General features: G+C 44.8%; 1 protein-coding gene across 5 annotated transcripts in view; it reads right to left on the bottom strand.

Annotated features, from left to right (window-relative positions):
• The window catches only part of LOC132813685 (arf-GAP with SH3 domain, ANK repeat and PH domain-containing protein 1-like), a 341801-nt gene that overhangs the window by 111248 nt on the left and 207345 nt on the right, over window positions 1-23208 (bottom strand). For all 5 annotated transcript variants that reach the window (XM_060823243.1, XM_060823230.1, XM_060823238.1 and 2 more), the window contains one exon: window positions 4038-4107. In XM_060823243.1, the coding sequence (XP_060679226.1) occupies window positions 4038-4107 (70 nt within the window). The remainder of the gene's footprint in view (window positions 1-4037; window positions 4108-23208) is intronic.

The following is a 23208-nucleotide window of genomic DNA, read 5'->3' on the forward strand; positions in this document are numbered from 1 at the left end:
TGTCAAAGGCTTTCGCCTGGTCGAGGCTGATGAGGCAGGTGTCCACTCCCCTGTCCTGCACGTAGGCAATCGTATCCCTGAGGAGTGCGAGACTCTCAGCAATCTTCCTGTCCAGTACAGCACAGGCTTGGTCAGGGTGAATCACCGGTCCCAGAGCAGACCTGACCCGGTTGGCAATGACCTTTGACAAGATTTTGTAGTATGTGTTTAACAGTTGAGATTGGTCTCCAATTTCTAATTTCCTCTCTCTCCCCCTTCTGCTTGTAGAGGAGGGTGATTATGCCTTTCCTCATGGATTCACTCATGGTACCTGCCAGAAGCATACTGACACACACCTCCAGCAGGTCCTGGTCAATCAAGTACCAAAGAGAAGAATAGAGCTCGACCGGTAAGCCGTCGCTTCTGGAAGTTTTATTCTTTTCAAAGGACTCGAGGGCCTTGGTCAGCTCATCCAGAGATAACGGCTGGTCCAGTCTCTACTCTGTTTTATCGTCTAAGACCTCGGTGATAGAGTACAGGAATGACTGGGAGGTTGCGCTGTCAGTTGGCTTTGAATCATACACATTGGCATAGAAGGATTTGCTGATCCTCATGATGTCAGCCTGAGATGATGTTACCGAGCCAGCTTCTTCCTTCAGGCTGCTGAGCACAGAGCTCTCTTTGTGCACCTTCTGCAAGAAGAAACGTGAGCACGTCTTGTCCTGCTCCACAGAGCAGACTCTGGACCAGAAGTTTATCTTGGAGGCCTCCGAGGCAAACAGCGAGGCTTGCTGGCTCTTCACCTCCTGGAGGTCCTCCATTGTACCCCCATTGTCTGCAGCAGGAGCAGGTTCTACACACTTTCTTGGAGTTGGGACAGTTTTCCCTGCCTCTCTCTCACCTTCTGAACACCTCTGAGGATGAAGAACATCTTGTTGTTGCCTTTTACTGTTTCCCACCAATCAGCTGGAGACTCAAAGAGGGGCTTCACGGTTCTCCAAACTGCGTAATCCCTCTTGAGCTCTTCAATGTTTCCCGGGGTCAACAGCTTTGTGTTCAGCTTCCACATTCCCTTACCAGCCAATGCTCATCCTGTAGGTGAGAATCGGCCAGCAGGAGGCAGTGGTCAGAGAAGAACACCGGCTTGACATCGGTGGATCTAACTGAGGACATTCGGGACACAAACAGGTCATCTATCCTTGAGCGGATAGACCCGTCTGCCCGTGACCTGCGCTCCATCTGCAGGGGTGCTGAAGACGCTGTGCAGCTTGGCATCTTTGACCGTTTCTATCAGGACTTTGGACGTGCCATCCAGTTTACTGTATCCCTTGCCGGATCGTCCAACTGCAACAATGATACAGTTGAAGTCTCCGGCCAGAATGACCTGCCTGGACGTAGCCAGCAACAGTGGAAGCTGCTGCAGGACGGCCAACTGTTCACTCTTACCTGTTGGGGCGTACACGTTGATTAGTCTCAACGGAGCATTTCTGTACATAACATCCACGACGAGGAGGCGCCCACCCACCATCTCCTTAACCTTGAATGTTGCAAAATGTTGAATAAAGAGCTGAAGTGGATCAAGTGGATTTGGGGGATTGGCATGGGTGTAAGTAGCAACCTGACTTGAACAACCACCTTCTCAGACTTCTCAACCTATCTACCACTAGCCACCTTTCATTAGTGAGATTAAAAAACATTTCTGTACAAAGAAAGTTGCAGATATTTGGAACTTATATCTGCTAAGGGGGGCAATTCATGTTCGATCAATTGTTAATTTTAAAGTGGAGATTATATATTGAAGTTATATGGGCAAAGCTGCATGGCTTCTCCTTGCCTCTGCTGACAGTTAACATAAACATTGACAGAAAAATAAATCAATAACTTCTATTTAAACAGCAAGTTATGCTGAAACTAGGTGAGTATTTCAGTAATATTTCAAGAAATTAAGCTTTAGTAATAGAAAATAAAGGGAAAGACCTGATCAATATTTTCTCTTCAGTTATCTTTATTGGGAATGATCAACTGATTATTTTCTCACAGCAAGTAATTAGGATCTGTTGTGAGCATTTCTTACCCTTTGCATTAGTAGGCCAAAGAGATACCCTGGAAGGAGAAAGGGGGAGGAATTCACAGATGAAAATAAGAACGTGAAGAAAAATGTTAAAATGGAGATCAGAGATCTGAAAATTCTTGTTAGAAGTGTTCAACCTTTTCTAGACTTTTCAGGAAATAAAATTTTCCAATGAAATCTCTCTCTTTGCTACTCGGCAAAGCAAAAGCGTAAGTCATGATAAAATTCAGTTTGCAATGTCACGGGTCAATGCTGGTTTTAATTCAGCATTGTTATTCTGTTGTATGCTCATTCTTATGGAAGCATGTTGAAGATTATATGTCATCTTAAACTGTGATTGCTGGTGAAGTCATTAGATTCAGAGTCACAACATGCACACAGCTTTATACTGAATTATCCTTATTAATACAGATGTGGTGATAAATATATCAGTTCAATTTCTTTTAGGTTTAGTTAATCTTTGAAATCATCAATTCTAATTAAAAAAAAAGGAAACCACCCTGAAATTAAATGGTTACAATATAAAGCTACTTAATCTCTTGTATTGGAAAAGGCAGCGTACAAACATAACAGGCAGTTTATACCCAGGAACTAGAGGTTCAAATTCTGTGTCCGGTCGTGGTCTCCTTATATGTTTGGAGAATACGGAGACTCTGGAAACGGTGTACAGGATAACAATAAAGGTCAAGTTCCAGCTAAAAATATTTTAGTTACTCAAATATGTTCCAAGAGGAAGCTCTATACATTTATGGGTGGCATGTGGGTCAGTGTTAGCACTGTTGTCTCACCGCGCCCAGGACCCAGGTTCGATTCCAACCTCGGGCGATTGTCTGTGTGGAGTTTGCACATTCTCGTGTCTGTGTGGATTTCCTCTGGGTGCTCAGGTTTCCTCTCAGTCCAAAGATGTATTGGTTAGGTGACTTGGCCTTGCCAAAAAGCCCATATAGTGTTCAGGAATGTATAGGCTAGGTGTCAGGGGAAATGTAGATTAATAGGCGTATGGGAATGGGTTTGGGTGGGATACTGTTTGGAGGGTCAGTGCTGGTTTGTTGGCTCAAATGACCTGTTTTCACACTGTTGGGACTCTATGATTTAGAACCCAGGGTGATTTGATCAATGTGTAAGAAAACACAAAAGGTACCAAATTGTGATTTTATGGATCAACTAATTTAAATTCAAAGGTTATGGAGGACCGGGGTATAGAAGTGCAAAACATACACTGGACAGACAGTTCTTGATTTCCCAAATAACCATGAAATTGTGGAAAAGGTTGCTGGTTTGTGTGGTGATTGCTGATCCATTATATTCCTCCAAGGGAAAGCTGAACCCATTTCTGTCTCAAATAGAGATTACCTTGTCCAAGAGGTAGGTATCCTATAATGTAAATTCGGAGCTATGTGATCTTCTGGACTCATTCAGAATGCCAAAAGAGATTTTCAGTAATCTTGTCAAACTCTCCTTGGCGAGTACATGCCATGTCTATGAGTAGATATGTCAAAGCATCGTTTCCTATTCATTATTTTCCATTTAGGTGTGTGTGATTAGGTATTAGTTTTACTGGTTTTCTTCTTCTAACTGTTTTGTTTCCCCCACCCCTTCCTGCCCCTCAATTTTCTACTTGTGACTGCGATTAGCATATTTTCCCCCCGATGACAGTATGTACAAAATACTTACTACGAAGGCGAATGTAATAGAGAGGAATAATGATAGATTTAGATGCAAAAGAATGGTATGAGACACAAATCGAATATAAATACCAGCATGGATTGGTTTAGCTGATTAGCCTGTCCTGTGTAATCTAACTGTCAGAGAAATAACATAGCCTTTTTTTAAACGAGGAAAACTGTCAATTTTTAATTCTGCTGCACTGTTTGCACTTCCATGTCTGTTCACCAAATATCGTACGTGCTAATGTAGTCAACTAATTCAAAATCGATAAGCAACGAAATTCCTTTTCGCTCTAAGAAATTACAAAGACATTACTCACAGTTGCATGGGATATTGTCAAGTAGCCATTCTTGACCGTGCACTTTCTTCTCTGCCAAACTTTTCGAAGACTAAAACGAAAACCATCCAAATAATTACTTCACGCAGTAATATAAAATTAGTAACATTGCTGAATTCTTACTTGCTCTTATATGTACCATGTATATTCAAAAAGGCACACATGGATTCACATACTATAATTTGCTGCAAAATAAAGTAGAAAGCATAAATCTGAAAGAAAGTGAGAACATACCAGAGTGGCCAGTATCTTAAAAGGGAGATATTAACATTTCAGTTTGGAATCAGTCATCAAAATGAACTGTTTCTACTTTAAATATTAATTTAATCACTGCTGACACACTTGCCATATATTTGCATCTCAACCTTTTTAAAGCCATAATCAGCTAGTTTAGCAGAATCCATACACTTCTTCACACATTCTTAACTTTTAAAAATAATCAACCTATTTGGACGGGCTATAATGGAGGAATGGTCTTATGAATAAAGATTAAACAGATTGGGATTCTACTTTATTCAACTGGTCATAATCTTGTATACTTATATCAAATCTCCCCTTAATCTCTTTTCCTCCAAGAACAACAAAACCAGATTTTCAAACATAAGCAAAATCATGCATTCATGTAAACTGAAATCCATGTTTTGGAAAATCTTTTTGTCATATTCTCAAGTAATCTCAAATATTTTCCTAAAGTATGGTTAGAGAACTGGATGTAATGCTCTAGCTGGGGTCTAACTAGTGCGTTATACAGCTTCAACATCGATTCCCTGCTTTTGCACACCACGCCTCTATTAATGAGTGGAATAGATAGAGTCAATAGTCAGAGACTTTTCCACAGGGTAGGATTGACTGGTTTTAAGATATAGTTTTAAGGTATTAGGAGAAAGGTATAGAAGAGACGTCAGTGGTAGGTTCTTTACTCAGAGTTGTGAATGCATATAATATGTTGCCAGCTGTGGTGATGGAAGCAGAGCCATTAGGGACATTTAAGCGACTGTCACACAGTCAGCCACACAGCTCCTTGCTTTATTAGAGCCGCAACTCAAATGACAAAAGAGCTGAATTCCAGAAGTGAGGTGAGAGTGACTGCCTTTGACATCAAGACTGTACTTGACTGAGTGCCGCATCAACGAGCCCTCGCAAAATAGGAGTCAATGACAATCAGGGGTTTGACAACACACCTGGCGTATAGAAATATCAATGTGGTTGTTGTTGATCAGACATTTCAGCTCCAAGATGTTTCTGCAGGAGCTCATCAGCCTAACCATCTTCAGATGCTTCATCAATGACTTTCCCTCAATCAGAAGGTGAGAAATGGGGTTGTTCACCAATGATTGCATCAGGCCTAGCACAATTAGTGACTCCTCAGATACTGAAGCAGTCCATATCCAAATGCAGCAAGACCTGGACAAATCCAATTTTGGACTCAAAAGTGGCAAACAATGTTTGTGTTAAACAAATGCTAGGCAATGACCATTTTCAACAAAGAGACATTCAGCTTGATGTTCAATTGCACTACCATCACTGAATCCCCCACTATCAACACGCACTATCAATACCACAGACCAGAAACACAAATGGATTTGCAATGTAAATACAGTGGCTACAAGAGCAAATCAGAGGCTAGGCATGCTGCAGTGAGTAATTCACTTCATCATTCCTCAAAGCCTGTCCACCAACTACAAACACAAGCCAGGATTGTGATAGAATACTTCCCACTTGCCTGGATGAGTGAAACTCTGGCAACACTCAAGAAGCTTGACATCCAGAACAAAGCAGCCTGTTTGATTGATACCACGTTCACAAATATCCACTCCCTCCATCACTGACACTCAACAGAAGCAGTGTGTACTATTTACAAAATACACTGTTGAAATTCAAAGATCCTTTAACAACACCTTCCAAACCCATGAACATTTCCATCCACAAAGATGAGGGCAGTAGGTACATGGGAACACCATCATCTGCAAGTTTCCCACCAAGCCAGTCACCAACTTGCCTTGAAAATGTATTGCTTTTCCTTTGCTGTCGCTGGGTCAGAATCCTGGAATTCCCTCCCTAATTGCATTGTGGGTCAACCTCCAGAATATGAACTTGAGATTTTATGGAAGTGGCTCATTACCACCTTCATAAGGGCAACTAGGCACTGGCAATAAATGTTGTCCATGCCAATGATATCCACATTCCACAAGTGAATTAAAAAAAAACTCTACCTTTCCATATTTTCACTGACATGGAGTATAAGGCATGGAAGCAAATCATTCTCTCATGTGCATTGCCCCCATTCCTGAGGCTACTCAAGATTCAGAGCTTCAATTATGCCAGGTGCAAAGCCAATGATCAGAGGTTCTGTGCTGCAAAGACTATATCTCTCTGTTTTTCTGTTCTTTTGACTGTGGACTGAAATGGGAAATGAACTGTTTAAAAGCCAAGGATTGTTGCACTTTTTAAAAGCAAGTCACCCAATATTCATTCGAAGTGCTATTTATATAGCTTTTGGTTTAAGCAGTGTGAAAAGCCGAGGTCCATACGCGCAGGAGCAGGAGCTGTGTATGAATGGAGATTTTGAGTGGCAACAAGTAGCTGATTGGTAATTGGTCAGCACTTCATAAACCTACGAAAAAAGCCACCTGCCTGCCATACAATTGCCTCCCAGATAGCTGAACAGTTTGATAGTATAAAAGCCATGGATCTCTCTAAGGCAAGAGGTGGTTTTGCACTGCAGTTAAAAAAAATTATGAAGCCGTTAAGATAGCTAATTTATTTCTCATCAGTTGCTGTAAGTTGCTTTAACCAGTAATGTGAACCAGCTGCTGTATGCCTCCTGCAAATAAAAAGTACCTGGAGAAGAAAAATCAAGAAGTAGTGTTCCAACAGGCATAAGAAAAACTGAAGTAAACCCTGTGGAGAGTAACCACTAAACTACTTTTCCAATCTTTCCCTCCACCCATAATACCTACCTTTTGATTGATCATGTGTGTATGGTGAGCTTATAAGTGGGTTAGAGTTTTGAGTAGAATTGTATGCTAACTGTTCATAATTGTTTATCTACACATTTCTTTTGTTAAAAAAAATAGTAATTCTTGTTAACTACAGAAGCATCGTCTGTTAAGCAGGGTTTAAAAGTCAGATAAATTGAGGAATTCTGTGTACCTCAAAAAATTATTTTAACTTTCAAGATGACTCCAGTAATAGATTAAATTAGATCACTTACAGTGTGGAAACAGGCCCTTCGGCCCAACAAGTCCACACCGACCCGCCAAAGCGCAACCCACCCATACCCCTACATTTACCCCTTACCTAACACTACGGGCAATTTAGCATGGCCAATTCACCTGACCTGCACATCTTTGGACTGTGGGAGGAAACCGGAGCACCCGGAGGAAACCCACGCAGACACGGGGAGAACGTGCAAACTCCACACAGTCTGTCGCCTGAATCGGGAATTGAATCCGGGTCTCAGGCGCTGTGAGGCAGCAGTGCTAACCACTGTGCCACCGTGCCGCCCACAAAGGGGGGGCTTGATTTCCAGATCCCTACCCCATGAAGCTTAACACAGCAGAAGTGTTAAGAAGGTGAAGTAGGCTGAACAAACTTAGAAAGGTGCAGGATTAAAACATGTTTAGCTGAGAAAGTAAATCTAATGTGCTTTTTTTACAATACAGGGTGAGAAACTACACACGAAAATTATTTGAAGAACCCATAATCTGTGATGTTTCATTATAGAGGATTGGCCTGAGTCCGTCTTGGAGGTCCCGAAATATCTGAGAACGGTTTGACTATATCAAAATAAGATCAGAATGCTAATGAAGTACTCTTCAAAGGATGCCAAGTACTCATTCCGTCACTTAGACCTGACATACTTGATCAGCTCTACCTAGAAGATGGAGAAGATGAAACACTTGACGACGAGTCAATATTCTAGCCCAGCATCAGCAAGGACATTAATTCAGGTGGTAATCAGGTAAATATCTCCAAATCACATGACAGACTGTTATTGCCATAGACAAAGACATTATCAGCACAAAAGAATATAATAACTATCACTCAAATTCCAATTGTCCTGTCACTTTGGGGCATAGAACAATGTGTATTGCAATGGTAGCACCATTTGCACCAATTTTACTCTTCAAAAAGGTTATTCAACATTAGCCCATAACATACGGGAAAACAGTTTTCGAGCATGTGAACAATGATCCATCAAAGATTCTCCATGTTCAAATGCAATGACTGCAGAGAGACAACGCAGAAAAATGTGTTGCTGGAAAAGCGCAGCAGGTCAGGCAGCATCCAAGGAGCAGGAGAATCGACGTTTCGAGCATAAATTCCTCCTGAAGTATAAGCCTCTCCTGCGCTTTTCCAGCAACACGTTTTTCAGCTCTGATCTCCAGCATCTGCAGTCCTCACTTTCTCCTAGAGAGAGAACGCAGTCAAATTGCTGTTCAAAATGTTTTGGAAACTGGACAAGATAGCCAATTGTTGATACGACATCTTCATGCAATTCCATTAGACTCTAAATTGTTCAGCTGACCAATGAGAACTACACTATCAAGCTATCTCAACATTTCATTACTGATCACACGCTGATTAAATGAAAAATAAAAAAAAAATGCAAATGATGATTCAGAATGACTACCATTACACATTGACATGAAGGTGAGGGCCCCACATCTGGAAGAACAAAGAAGGATTATAGAAGAGCTGTCCAAAGTGTGCAAAGAACCATGTTCATATAAGGTGACAAAAGCAAACTCCTGGAGGTGTGAATGGCTCTCTTATCCTATCAAAGTCCTGATAAAATGGGAATCATTCATTTTCAAGGCCAAGATATTTAAATAGTTAATTAGCTTAGCTAAAAGAATGAATCAATGCTCCAGAACTAGACCAGCTCAAAACTTAATATGGAATTATAGTTCAACAGTTTGGGATAATAACCAGTAGATATAGCTAGAACAACTATTTTGAACAGAGATCTTTAGAGACCCTGATAGCTCTTATTCCAGCTTCAGGCAGCATTCTCAGTTGAAATAACTGAACAGCTTAGAATAGTTGATTTTTTTCTCTGACATTGGGGAGGTATAAAAGAAGGAAGGTATCTCCCTCTTCAAATGAAAAGGAATTCAGGCAATGTTTAAATATTGTACCTGCAAAACCATTAGGAAAAATTCGCTTAAACTCTCTCCCTGATCATGCTTTAACTACTGAGTTCACCTACAAAGGCGAACTCTGGCTATTTGACTACAGATGTCATCTTAGCTGCTGAATCTGACATCAATTTTCAACTTTTTCACTTCAGAAAAAGATTCTTCAAACAAGTCAAATCTGCAGTAATATTAAACTGATCTAATTTTCATCATATGTTATTCGTTACCTTGCTTACAGTAAGTTACTGTGGATGTATTTTAACTAATGGTTTTACTATTTCTTTCTTAAGTAACTTGCAGTAATAGTTGAGTAATAATCTAACTTCTCTAGTTTAAAACACAAAATATACTAATAGATACTTTTTAAACTAAAAAAAAACCGCAAACAGTAAAATATACTACTAGCTTATTTAAATTCTTTGTTCACAAGGAACGTTTGTTATGTAGTTGTTATACCATCAAATTCTATACTTTCCTCTCAGCTTTATTTCCATTAATCTAAAAAGTGGTAATAAATATTGTTCAAAAAAGATAATGGATTATATTTAATGACACCTGCTTTCAGGAAAGCCCACCTGAGTGTGAACGGAAACTAAACTGGGCTGTGTTATGCTTTCCCTGGGATCCTTGATCCCAGGAGCAGAAATCCCACCCCTAAGAATTGCCAACCAATCAGGAGCTACCAGCTGAGATTCATCATCTGGTCAGGTGAGGAACAGTGAAAGCTGCCAGATGTGGATTGGGTTCACTAAAGCATCCTACAATGATAAAAGTGTGAGGTCATGCGGGTGAATGAAGGGGCTCAGCAATTAGAGCTTGAGTTTGTTTCTTAGTGGGCCTCACTCTTTTCCCAATATAAAGTCCTTCAATAAGGCATCGAGTATCTTTGAACAAGAGTCCCCCTCCCCAGGAGCTTGCAACAGTTTCATTAAGGTTTGATTCCACAAAGCAAGTTCTTCATTTGCTTATTAGTTGAATGCTAGTGATGACAGAAAGATTATTCACAAGTCTTCCTGCCCTGGTCTTAATTAGATCAGAGGTGGAAAGACAACAGGGTCTCCATCCAATTCAATAGCCATTAGCAATTAAACCTGTCTTGGGAGAAGGCATCTAATCTGCCCAATGCCCTGGATACTACAGAAAAATTTCACTCCAACAGAAACTCATTTCTTTTTGCAAAATGACTCATTTTTCTAAGACTGTAATGATTGGAACCAGGTTGATCTTTTTGACTTTGAGATCCTTGATTGGGATTGTTAACTGGGGCCAATCAAGGAGCCCTGGGTGACAGATGCAACCAGTAGACTATAAAATCTCCTCAGACTGAGCCACTGCCAATGTGTTCCTGCTGATACTAGTGGTCTTTGTGTTTTGAGGAGGAGTAAATCATTTGATTTACTTTTTTGGGGGGTTTGTTTTTTTCTTTGGCTTGGGCTGTGCTCAGCTGCACTAGTAGCCACCACCACCACTGCTACTGCTGCAGCAGCCTGGGCCTGCTCCCATTATAGAGTCCTTCAACAAGGCATCAAGTATCTTTGAACAAGGGTCCCCTTCCCCAGGAGTTTGCAACAGTTTTATTGTGGGCCTTGCCCACAACTGGACACTGTTGCTGGTGCCTGGGGCCTTCTGCAACTGCTTGGGCCCCATCTACTCCTGGGACTGTTCTTGTTGCTACCTCCATCATTCTGTCTGGGCCTCAGCCAGATTAAAGGACTATTGGTCCTGCCTGGGGCCTGCCACAACCCCTGCTGCCTGGGGCCTCCTCTCACTGCCACTGGGACCTACCTTCAACACCGCTGTCTGGGCCCTGCCAACACCTGAGACTGTTGCTGCTGCTGCTGTCGCCGCCGAGACCCAACTAACATCTGGGACTGCTGCTGCTATCAGAACTTTCCAGTGCAGGGATCACTGTCATTTGCCTGAGACATTCATGGGAGAGGTCTGTGGAGGCTGCTTATCAGCACAACATGTCAAGTTCCAAGAGAGCAGGCCTAAGCCACACCTACGCCAGGGTAGCCACTGCCTTAGGCTTGGCTGCTCCAGTCCAAGCTACAACACCCAACCCCTTTTAGGCACCTGATTAAACGCCTAAGGGTTAAGGCCTATCTGCATCCACACATGACCATCGAGGCTTGCAGTAAGGCCATGGCTAGTGTGGTTGGCCCGCTAACAAGTCCCAAGACAGCAGGTTCTAGCTGCACCTATGCCGGGGTAGTTGCTGCCTTAGGCTCGACTGCTCCAGCCCCAGCTACAACCCCAACCCCCTTCTGGCACCTGACTAAACGCCTAGGGGTTAAGGCTTATCCGCACCCGCAACGACCAGAGGCTTGCAGTTAGGCCAAGGCTACGTGGTCGGCCCCACTAGCCATTGTCGTTGCAGCTCGAAATGTACAAAATGGCTGCATTTTTCCTTTGGATCAAGTAGGCAGTCCACCTAGACGTGCAGACGGGGCTCACTGTGGGTGGAACATTTTTTCTCATTGACCCATTGGAAGTCACGGCCAGCAGCACGAGGAGCTGCTGATGGGTGCTCTGAGCGTGGCCGCCTTCTCTTCGTACACCCCCCACAGGGCCGGGTCCACATCGGGCTGACTGAGATGTAACTCCAGATCAAATACCTTCTCCAACTCCTCTATCCTAGATCTCAGTCTCTTCATCAACCCACTTGCATACTCCTGACAGAAAAAGTGGACGTGAGCCTTGTCCACATCCCACCATAGCCTCAGGGAAGGGAAGCTTTCCCACTTTTTTCTCCAGCTGGCCCAGAACTGATAAAATGCGTCCTGGACCCTTGAGCTGTTCAGGGCGAAGTGAGCACCATAGGGAATGGATTGCTTTATTTCCCCAACTCTATTTTGATTTAATCTCTGCCCTCCCCTTCACTTTTTTTGCCCACTGATTTTCACCAGGGAGTTGACTTCTTGCCTGGCTTCCATGTTGGACCACACGATTCACCCAGACCATTGATTAGAAGGGCATTACTTGTCACTGGCCACTTTGGTGTTTCCTTTCTTCCTGGTGAAAAATGAATAAAGATTTCTACATCTGTTGTTCTTCACTGTGTCTCAAAATATATAACCAGAAGATTTAGAATCTCCTCAGTTTAGGAGGCTGATTCTGTGCTAGCTGGGCCACAGTCAGTGTGTTACTGTTGGTTTCTGTTTGTTTTTGGAGGAAACCTGATTCCTGAACTGGCTCAACCACATCACCAGTTTGTTAACTGGCATTCCTTTTTATTGAAGACTGACTGTTTAAATCAGCCAGTTTAAAAATCAATGTGTTACAGGTGTAACTCAGTTCTCATTAGGGAACTGCTGTTTCACTAGCTGGTTACAGCCTGTATGATAATCTTTTCTCTTTTACTTTTGACAAAAGCACTATACTGATTTTGTGGCAGGGCTTAGCCCTTGCACTCTGGTTTTTGTTTATTTTGGAATGTGCTTTCACTGTTTTGGTGTTTGGACTGAGACTTCATGAGAAAATACATCTTTCCACACGACCTGCTCCTGTGGGGGTAGGCCTGGCCCTTTGTGAGTGACGAGGCCTCTGTAAAGACTGAACCTTGTGTGTGCGCTATGAGGCAAGCAATTGCTGCATCCTGGAGTGGACCAAACCACTGCTTTAACTGCCTTTACAATGTTCCTGAGAGTGGGTCTGGTCCTTTGGATGGATTAGGCCTCTGTGAAGACTGAACACTTGCATGTATGCTGTGGCCTCTGCCTTCTGGAGTGGGCCAAACTCCTGTGAGTAAACTGCAGCTTCACAATGTACTGTGTTCCTGTAAATGGGCCCGGTTCTCGATGGATGGGTGAGACCTCTAAAGAGGCTGAACACCTGTGTGCGGGCTGTGTGTTTGCTGCCTTTGGGCATGGACTCTGTCTGCATATTGGAAACTGTTGAGATGATTTTGTGAATTCTGTTAATGTATGTGAGTTTTGTAATTAATTGTGTTGGAGTATGGGCCAGAACGGCCGAGTCAGTACATGGGGTGGCCAGGAGCTGGAGGGTCAATAACCTACCTGGGGCAAAGTGGGGGAGTCTGGTGTATGCAAGGTGGCTGGGAGCTAGGCAGCTGACGGCATAGTCGTAGGAAAGCTGGTCAGAGGAGGGTTAGCCAGTTCAAGGGTTGATGACTGGATGGGAGGAGCCTGTCAGTGCGCGGGACAGGCAGGGCCAAACAATTGATAGCATCCTCGCAGGAAAGCTGTATAGGGAAGGCCGGTCAGAATGCTCGGAAGTTGAGCTAGGCGGCTGACGGCAGCCCTTGGGAAGACCGAGCGGGGGAGGTCCGGGTCAGTACATTTGCAAGGCTGGGAGCCGGAACGCTGGCCAGGAGAAAGGGTCAGTCAGTACGCGGAGCGGCCAGGTGCTGGAAGGCAGACAGCCTGACTGCATGAAAGCAGGGGGGCGGTTAGTATGCGGGATGACCAGGAGCCAGTGGCCGATCGTGCTGGAGGTAAGTGGGCTGGGGAGGGTCAGTCAGTACACAGTACGGCCAGACACTGGAAGGCCAACAACCAGCTTGTAGTAAAATGGCCCGGGTAGTCTGGTCAGTATGTGGAGTGACTGGGAGCTGGGTGGTTGATGACCAGCCTGGAGGAAAGCAGTCCTAGAAAGGGTCGGTCAGTATGCAGTATGGCCAGAGACCAGAAGGTCGATGACTATCGTGCAGGAAGGCTAGCCAAGGATGGTTTGACTAGTAGGTGGTGTAGAAGGGTGTCTGGTGTCTTTCTTTATCGATATATTGGGTCTGTGTTCTATGCACTGTTTCTCATTTGATTACACTGTCTTGTCCGTGTTTGTTACTGTTATCTTTGTGATGAATGGAAGTGGGATTTGAGGTTTGTCCTCATCTCCCTGAAAACTGGTTGAACGGTGGGGTTTGGCTTTGCTGCCCTTTCCTCTGGTACATACTGTTTTTTGTGAACTTCTGTTTTCTGTTTATTGTTAACTGTATTTTGTTCTGTTTAATAAAAATTTTTTAAAAAATAGGATTCTCCTCACTTGAGGGACTAACTTCAAGCTGGCTAAGCGCAACCAGTGTACTATGCACATGTAAATAAAGGTTTGGGCAATTATCTTTGGTGTGAGAAAGTTCCACAAATCCTTTATGGATGTGAATTTGTCATAATAATGGATGATGAAACGCTGCTAGGGCTACTTAAAGACGACAAGGCAGTGGCACCTGGAGCCCTTATTCTCAGTGCACGTAAGTGCAAAATAAAAACCAAAAGAACTGCGGCTGATATAAATCAGAAACAAGAACAGAAATTGCTGGAAAAGCTCAAAGTCTGGCAGCATCTGTAAACAGAAGTCAAAATGCTAACTTTGATTTGTGTTCACAGATGCTGCCAGACCTGCTGAGCTTTTCCAACCTATGTTCTTACAGACAAGTATAAGTTGGAACACCTTAGTGTTCAACAGGCCAAATGGTCAATGTGGATGCCTTGAGCCGACTCCCACAGGCATATACTCCACTGGTGATGCCTCACCAGAAGAGTTTTTTCTGGTTTTAGACTTCCTTGATACCCTTCTGGTCAATATCCGACTGTGGACATAATAAAATCCTGGCCTGGCTAAACTAAAACAACTGGGAATAATGGGGAGGGAAGAAAGAGAAATAGAAAGGCCATTGCAACTACGATCAAAACCTTTCTGGACCCGGTGAGGTCACATCACTGTACAGGACAGCTTATTACTATGGGGAACAAGAGTGATTGTCCCGAGTGAAGGTCCCGCCTGATACTGTCCGAATTTCGCCAGGGTCAGCCGAGGTTTCCAAAACGAAAAAATTGATGAGCAGTCATGTCTGTTGGCCAGGTATTGGATGCCAAGATAGCTGTGTGGTTGGCAGCACCCAGAATACCAATAAGGGCAACTATTGCCACTATCAGCGCCACACGTTCATGGGAATGGGCAGGTAAACCCTAACTTTGGTTGCATGTCGACTACACCGGTCCTTTCATGGTCCATGTTGCTGGTCATTGTGAATGCCCAAAGTGGTTGGATGTGCAGTGTTCTTTTGGCAAACTCAGGGATGACGACCGAAAAGCTGCTAGCATCATTTGCGATACATGGACTCCAGAAAGTATTGGTCATGGACAACAGGACATTTACCAGCAGGAAATCCAGTATTTCCTAAAGTTGAATGGCACCCAGCATGTTCAAATAGTTCCATACCATCCATCATCCAATGGTCTGGTGGGAACGTTGAAGGCAGGCTTTAAGAAACAGCCCACTGTCACTTGAGACCGAATTGCTCCGGTTCCTGTTAGATCAAAAGACCACCCCTCATGCAACTACAGGGATAGCTCTAGCAGAGTTGCTAATGGAGAGAAGACTGTATACCTGATATTCCTGGAAATGAGAGGGGGTAGAGGGTGAAGTGGATGTAGGAACACCAACGCAGGCCACACGTGAGAGAGAGTTTACTTCAGGGAACAAAGTTTGGTGTTGGTACCTAGTGAGATCAATACAAGGTCATGTGAGGCGGTCTTGAACAAACATGTGGATCGCCTGAAAGCTGCTACCTCGCAAATAGAGAAGGAGCAAAACATATCTGACCTCTCAGAACAGCCAAAAGGCCTATAGGAAAGTGTGTTCTCCCCTTCCATCTAGTGTCCATGATGGATGCAGCCTCGATAATGTTACTGCCAGAAGAGGAGATGCACCAGATGCAAGAGACAGGCTACGATCTAGTACATACCACCCGTGTCAGAGTCTGAGTAAGGGGAACTGGACTTGGGGGTGGAAACATCATGGGAGAAACGGAGAAAGATCAAGCCTACATACTTTAGACTTGGAGAGGTGGGGATGTAGTGATTCAAACCAGGTGGCTCTTGTTGACTATCTGATCCTTGATTGGGGTCGTTAACCTGGGACAATCAGGAAAGCTCTGGCTAACTGATATAAACAGGAGATTCAGAGTTTAGGGGACTGACTCTATGCTGGCTGGTGCTATAGTCAGTGTGTCACTGCTTCCTTTTTTTTCCTGGAAGGGGAGAAACCTGATTCCTGAACTGGCTGAATTATTTAGCCAGTTTGTTAACTGGTATGCCTTTTAGTGAGTACTAATTGTTAAACTCCTGATACACATAATGTGTTTCAGGTGTAACTCAGTTCTCATTAGGGGATTGTTGTTTCACTGGCTGGTTACAGCCTGTGTGTTACTCTGTCTTTTTCTCAAAAAAAGAGTAAAATGTTACTTTTATGGTAGGGCTTAGTCCTTGGACTCTAGTTTTCTTTGCTTTGTGTATGTGTCTTCACTTTTTACTGGTGATTGGACTAAGCCTTTGTGGAAGACATACATCCTACCAGAGGAGCTGTTCCTGTGGGGAAGCCTAGCCCTGGAACTGGGCCTCTGAAGATTGAACACCTGTGTGTGTAGGAGGTGAGCAGTTGCTGTATTCTGGAGTTTGGGAGAACACCTTTCCCTCAAGAGTGGACCAAACTGCTGTGAGTTAACTGCACCTGTACAATGTACTGTTCCTGTGAATGGGCCTGGTTTTCCAAGGCTGGGCCAGGACTCCATGGAGACTGAACAACTGTGCTGGGAGGTGTGCATTTGCTGCCTTCAGGAGTGGACTCTGCCCTTGGTTGTGGACTGTGTTTTTAGTAATGGACTCTGCAGTTTGGAGCGGACTCTATTTCTGACCACATACATCGTATACTGGAGTGGACTTTTCCTGGCAATGGATTCTATATCTTGAAGATTATGTATAGATTTGAACTGTGTACCAGAAAGGACTTTTTTTGTGGTAACTAACTGTAATGTGGTGTTGCACTGTCTTGTGTCCTTGGGTCTGGCAGGCCTTGCTGTGAGCTGGGAGGCTCATGCATCGCCCTGAAAGCTGTCACCTTGAGAGCTGGGAGGTGGGTAGGCAATCCTGTGAACCTGAAGGTTTGTAGGCTGTCCTGAAAGCCAGAGGGTAGGTAGGCCACCCTGATGCCAGTTGCCCTGAGCCAGATGGTGAGTAGGCTGTTCTGAGCGCTATCACCCCGATAAGGGGTAATCGGGATCGGCTGTCCTAGAGATGGTCGAAAGGTGTCACAGCAGCCGAGTGCCAGAAGGTGCGTAGGGGCGGGCTGAGATCCGGAAGGCTTGTGGGCTACCCTACACCCTGTCGTCTCAGGGAAGGGGACGGGCTGCCCTAGAGGTGGTCGAAAGGTGTGTCAGAGCGGACCGAGAACTGGAAGGGGCATGGGGCGGACCGAGAACCGGAAGGTGGGTAGGGGTGGGCTGCCTTAGTGGTCGAAAGGTGTGAGGGGCGGGGGCTTGCTGGGTCTGTGTTGTCTGCACTTCTGTATTTAACCATATTGTCTAATGTACAAATGTCATTGTCACTGTCTTGTCATATGTGGAACTGGGATTTGAGGTTTGTCCTCATCTCCCTGTAAAATGGTTGAACGGTAGAGTTTGGGGCCTAGCTTTAGATAATTAGATTATTTACAGTGTGGAAACAGGCCCTTCGGCCCAATAAGTCCACACCGACCCTCCGAAGCGCAACCCACCCATAACCCTACATTTACCCCCTACCTAACACTACGGGCAATTTAGTATGGCCAATTCACCTGACCCGCACATCTTTGGACTGTGGGAGGAAACCGGAGCACCCGGAGGAAACCCACGCAGACACGGGGAGAACGTGCAAACTCCACACAGTCTGTCGCCTGAGTCAGGAATTGAACCTGGGTCTTAGGCGCTGTGAGGCAGCAGTGCTAACCACTGTGCCGCCCACTTTGCTGCTCCTCTCCCTTGTAAAATTGCTGTCTCTTGTACAGCTGTAAATGTTTATTGTAAACTGTTTTGTAATCTGTTTAATAAAATTATAAACAGGAGATTGAGTTTAGGGGACTGACTCTATGCTGGCTAGTGCTACAGTCAGTATGTTACTATTGGTTTCTGTGCTTTTTGGAGGAGAAAACCTGATTCCTGAATTGGGTGAATAACTTGGCCAGGTTGTTAACTGGCATTCCTTTTAGTGAGGACTGATTGTTAAACTTCTGATGCTGTTTCAGGTGCAATTCAGTTCTCATTAGGAGATTGTTTCACGGGCTGGTTACAGCCTCTGTTACTCTGCCCTTTTCTCAAAAGTAAAAAAAGAGAAATGTGGATTTTATGGTAGGGCTTAGCCCTTGGACTCTAGTTTTTTTTGTATATATCCTCACTGTTTTTGGTGTTTGGACTGAGCCCTCGTGGAAGACATACATTTTACCAGAGGAGCTGTTCCTGTAGGGAGGCCTAGCCCTGGGACTGGGCCTCTGAAGTTTGAGCACCTGTGTGCACGTGCTGGGAGGTGAGCACTTGCTGTCTCCTGGAGTTTGGGAGAAGACCTTTGCTTCAGGAGTGGACCAAACCCCTGAGAGTTAACTGCACCTGTACAATGTACTATGTTCCTGTGAGTAGGTCTGGTTTTCCAAGGCTGGGCCAGGACTCCATGGAGACTGAACACCTGTGGGGTGTGCATTTGCTACCTTCAGGAGTGGACACTGCCCTTGGTTGCAGACACTGTTTTTAGCAATGCACATTGTATACTGGAATGGAGTCTGTTCCTGGAAATGGACTCCATATTTTGAAGATTCTATAGATTTGGACTGTGAACCAGAAAGGACTCTTTAGGTGTTTTTTTTTGGTAATTAACTGTATTGTGGTATTTCTTGGGTCTATCACCTGCACTGTCTTGTGTCCCTGGGTCTGACCAGCCTTGCTGGGAGGTTCATGGGTCATCCTGAGAGCCGGAGGGTGGGTAAGCCATCCTGTGAACCTGAAGGTTGGTAGGCTGTCCCAAAAGCCGGAGGGTGGGTAGGCCATTCTATTCCAGTCACCCAGAGAGCCAGATGGTGGGTAGGTCGCTCTGAGCGCCATCGTCCCGCGAAGGGATAATCGGGACGAGCTGTCCTAGAGGTGGTCGAAAGGTGTCAGAGCAGCCGAGAGCCAGAAGCTGCATGGGGCAAGCTGAGGTCCAGAAGGCTACCCTGTATGCTGTTGTCTGGGAAGGGGATGTGCTGTCCTAGAGGTGGCCAGGTGTGCCAGGATAATCCACTGGCCGGATGGTGCATCTGGGTGGGTGAGTGTCCAATGGTATTTAAGGGCAGACAGCTAGAAGGCAGGTAGCCATCCTCGGCGCCATCACCCTGGGCAGGTACCAGGGTGGGCTGAGAACTGGAAAGGGCATGGGGTGGACAGTGAGCCAGAAAGTGTGTAGGGGTGGGCTGCCTTGGAGTGATTTGGAAGGTGGGAGGGACGGGGGCTTGCTGGGTCTGTATTGTATGCACTCTATGTAATTGGACTGGTTTTTATGTACAAATGTTGTCGGTCTTATGTGAAAATGGTATTTGAGGTTTGTCCTCATCTCTCTGTAACCTGGTTGAAGGTTAGGGTTTGGGGCCTGGCTTTGCTGCTCTCCCTTGTAAAATTGCTGTTGTCTAAAGTTGTAAATGGTAACTTTTTTTGTAAACTGTTTTGTAATTGCTTGATTTAAAAAAAAACAGGAGATTCCACATCTCCTCTTTTGGGGGGGGGGGGAAATAAACAGGAGCGTCAGAGGTCTTCTCAGTTTAGGGGACTGACCCTGTGCTGGCTGGTGCGGACAGTCAGTGTGTTACTGTTGGCTTCTGCTTTTTTTAGGGATAAACCTGAATCCTGAACTGACTGAATTATTTAACCAGTTTGTTAACTGACAATCCTTTTGTGAGGACTGATTTTTAAACTCCTGATGCACAGTGTTTCAGGTGTGACTCAGTTAAGGGAGTGTTGTTTCACTGGCTGGTTACAGCCTGTGTGTTACTCTTTTTCGAAAAAAGGACAAATGTTGATTTTTGTGGTAGGGCTTAGCCCTTGGATTCTAGTTTTTTGTATATGTCTTCACTGTCTTTGGTGTTTGGACTGAGCCCTTGTGGAAGACATGCATTTTACCAGAGGAGCTGTTCCTGTGGGGAAGCCTAGCCCTGGGACTGGGCCTCAAAGAAGACTGAACAACTGTGTGCTGGGAGGTGAACACTTGCTGTATGCTGGAGTTTGGGAGAAGATCTTTCCTTCAGGAGTGGACCAAAACTGCTGTGAGTTAATCACCTTTAAAATGTACTGTGTTCCTGTGAGCGGTCCTGGCTCTAAGGATGTCCCAGGACTCCATGGAGACCGAACACCAGTGGGGTGTGCATTTGTTGCCTTTGGGAGTGGACTCCACTTCTGACAATGCATGTTGTAAACTGGATGGACTGTTCCTGAGAATGGGCTCTATATTTTTGAAGACTCTGGAATCTGTACCAGAAAGGACTTTTTTTGCTAACTATCGTGTTGTTTATGGGGTCTAGCACTTGCACTGTCTTGTGTCCCTGGGTCTGGCAGGTCTTGGTGTAAGCTGGGAGGCTCATGGGTCGTCCTGAAAGCTGTCACCAAGAGGTAGGCCATCCTGATGCCAGCCACCCCAAGAGCCAGATGGTGGGTAGGCCATTCTGAGCACTGTCGTTCCGAGAAGGGGTAAGCGAAACAGGCTGTCCTAGAGGTGTCAAAAGGTATGTCCGAGCAGCCAAGAGCCAGGTGTGTAGGGGCAGGCTGAGATCTGGAAGGCTGTGAGCTACCCTGCATACTGTCCCTGGGGAAGGGGATGGGTTGTCATAGAGGTGGTCAGAAGGTGTGTCAGGGTAGCCCACTGGCCAGATGGCACATCCAGGGTGGGTAAGAGCCCAAGGGTATGTAGGGCAGATAGAGGGCCAGAAGATGGGTAGCTGTCCTGACTGCTGTCACTGTGGTGGGTACCAGGGCAGGCTGTTCTAGGGGTGATCGGAAGGCGCTGAGGGTTGTTCGTGAAGCCGCAGGTGGGCTGTCCTAGAGGTGGTTGGAAGGGGTTTGGGATGGACCAAGAACCAGAAGGTATGTAGGGGTGGGCTGCCTTAGTGGCTGGAAGGTGGGAGGGATGGGGGCTTGCTGGGGCTGTATTGTATGCACAGTCTTAGATAATTGGATTGTCTTTTTATGTACAAATGTCATTGCTGCTGTCTTGTAATGTTTGAAACTGGGGTTTGAGGTTTCTTCTCTTTTCCCTGTAAACTGATTGAACGGTAGGGGTTGAGGATCTGGCTCTACTGCTCCTTTCCCTTGTAACAGCTGTATACAAAGAAACAGCAATTTTAATGTTAACTTTTTCTGTAAGCTTTTATAATTTTTTTTTTTAAAAAGAAAAATAACAGATTTGCACAGCACTGCCCTTTTGATGAGAAGTGCATTGCTTGTCACTGGCCACTTAGGTGTTATTCTTCTTCCTGGTGGTGGAAACTGAACAAAGATTTGTACACTGTCTTTCACTGTCTCTCACCTGCACACATGGGTGCTGGGGAAAACCTAAGCACGACCGCAGTTAGGTGGTAGTACAGGATAAAGGAAAAGAAAAGCCAGGAGACAGTCTGCTTGGGAGGGGGGGGAAGCCAGGGCTTTAGAGTCTGTGTATTTTAGGGAACTGAGGCTGTGGTGGCTGGTGCCACAGGCACTGTCTTTGCCCCTTGTTTAGTGAAGATATTTGTTTCATGTTGGGTTTCTTTATTGTTACAAAAAAAATAAACAGGAGATTCAGAATCGCTTCAATTTAGGGACTGACTCCAAGCTGGCTAGCCATATAAATATAGGGTGACTTGATATCAGGATACCAGCCTCTGTGCAGATATTTCAGACTAACCTTGAGTTATTGCGACCATCACCATTTCTAAGCATTTTTTCCTGTCTGCTGCTATGTGCCATGCAGGACAAATTAGGTCAAAATCCATTCTTTGGCATAGCTGATTCAGATTTTATTCAGGTAATGTCACTTATGCTATTTTGTTTACAAAATCATACTACAGAAACAAATTTTTAAGTGTACTGGCTGATAACCTTTGGGTAAACTGCAAGTTCTCACTTCATTCTCGTCCAAAAATGTTGTCTAAGAGTCAGATGGAAAGCACAGAAACAGACCCTGAGGTACAACCCCTCCACTCCAACCAGATATCCCAACCCAAACTAGTCCCACCTGTCAGCACCCAGCCCATAATCCTTCCAAACTCTTCCTCTTCTTATACCCAGCCAGATGCCCTTTTAAATGTTGCAATTGTACTAGCCTCCACCACTTCCTCTGGCTGCTCATTCCATACACATACCACCCTGTGTGTGAAAATGTTGCCCCTTTGGTCTCTTATCTTTCCCCTCACCCTAAACCTATGCCTTAGAGTTCTGGACTCCCCGACCCCACAGAAAATACTGTCTATTTATCCTATCCATTCCCCATAATTTTGTAAAGCTGAGGTCATCCCTCAGCCTCCAATGCTCCAGGGAAAACAGCCCTAGCCTGTTCAGCCTCTCCTGATAGCTCAAATCCTCCAACCCTGGCAACATCCTTGAAAGGGTTCAGAAAAGATTTACAAGTTTCACAATAGGACAGGAAGGAGATGAGAACTGCACGAAATATTCCAACAGTGGCTTAATCAATGCCTGTACAGCTGCAACATGACCTCCCAACACCTGTACTCAAGACTCTGACCAATAAAGGAAAGCATACCAAACACCTTCAATATTCTATATCTGCAACTCCACTTTCAAGGAGCTATGAACCTGCACTCTAAGGTCTCTTCATTCAACAACACTCCCTAGGACCTTACCATTTAAGTGTATAAGTCCTGCTAAGATTTGCTTTCACAAAATACAGCACCTTGCATTTATCTAAACTAAACTCCATCTGCCACTTCTCAGCCCATTGGCCCATCTGGTCCAAATCCTGTTGTAATCTGAGGTAAGGTTCTTTGCTGTCCACAATACCTCCAATTTTGGTGTCCTCTACAAACTTACTAACTGTACATCTTATGCTCACATCCAAATCATTTATGGAAATGACAAAGTAGAGGGCCCAGCACCGATCCTTGTGGCACTCCACTAGTCACAGGCCTCCAGTCTGAAAAACAACCCTCCACCACTACCCTCTGTCTTCTACCTTTGAGCCAGTTCTGTATCCAAATGGCTAATTCTCCCTGTAATCCATGAGATC

The sequence above is a fragment of the Hemiscyllium ocellatum genome, chromosome 4 (assembly GCF_020745735.1).
Source record: "Hemiscyllium ocellatum isolate sHemOce1 chromosome 4, sHemOce1.pat.X.cur, whole genome shotgun sequence".
Classification (NCBI taxonomy): domain Eukaryota; kingdom Metazoa; phylum Chordata; class Chondrichthyes; order Orectolobiformes; family Hemiscylliidae; genus Hemiscyllium; species Hemiscyllium ocellatum.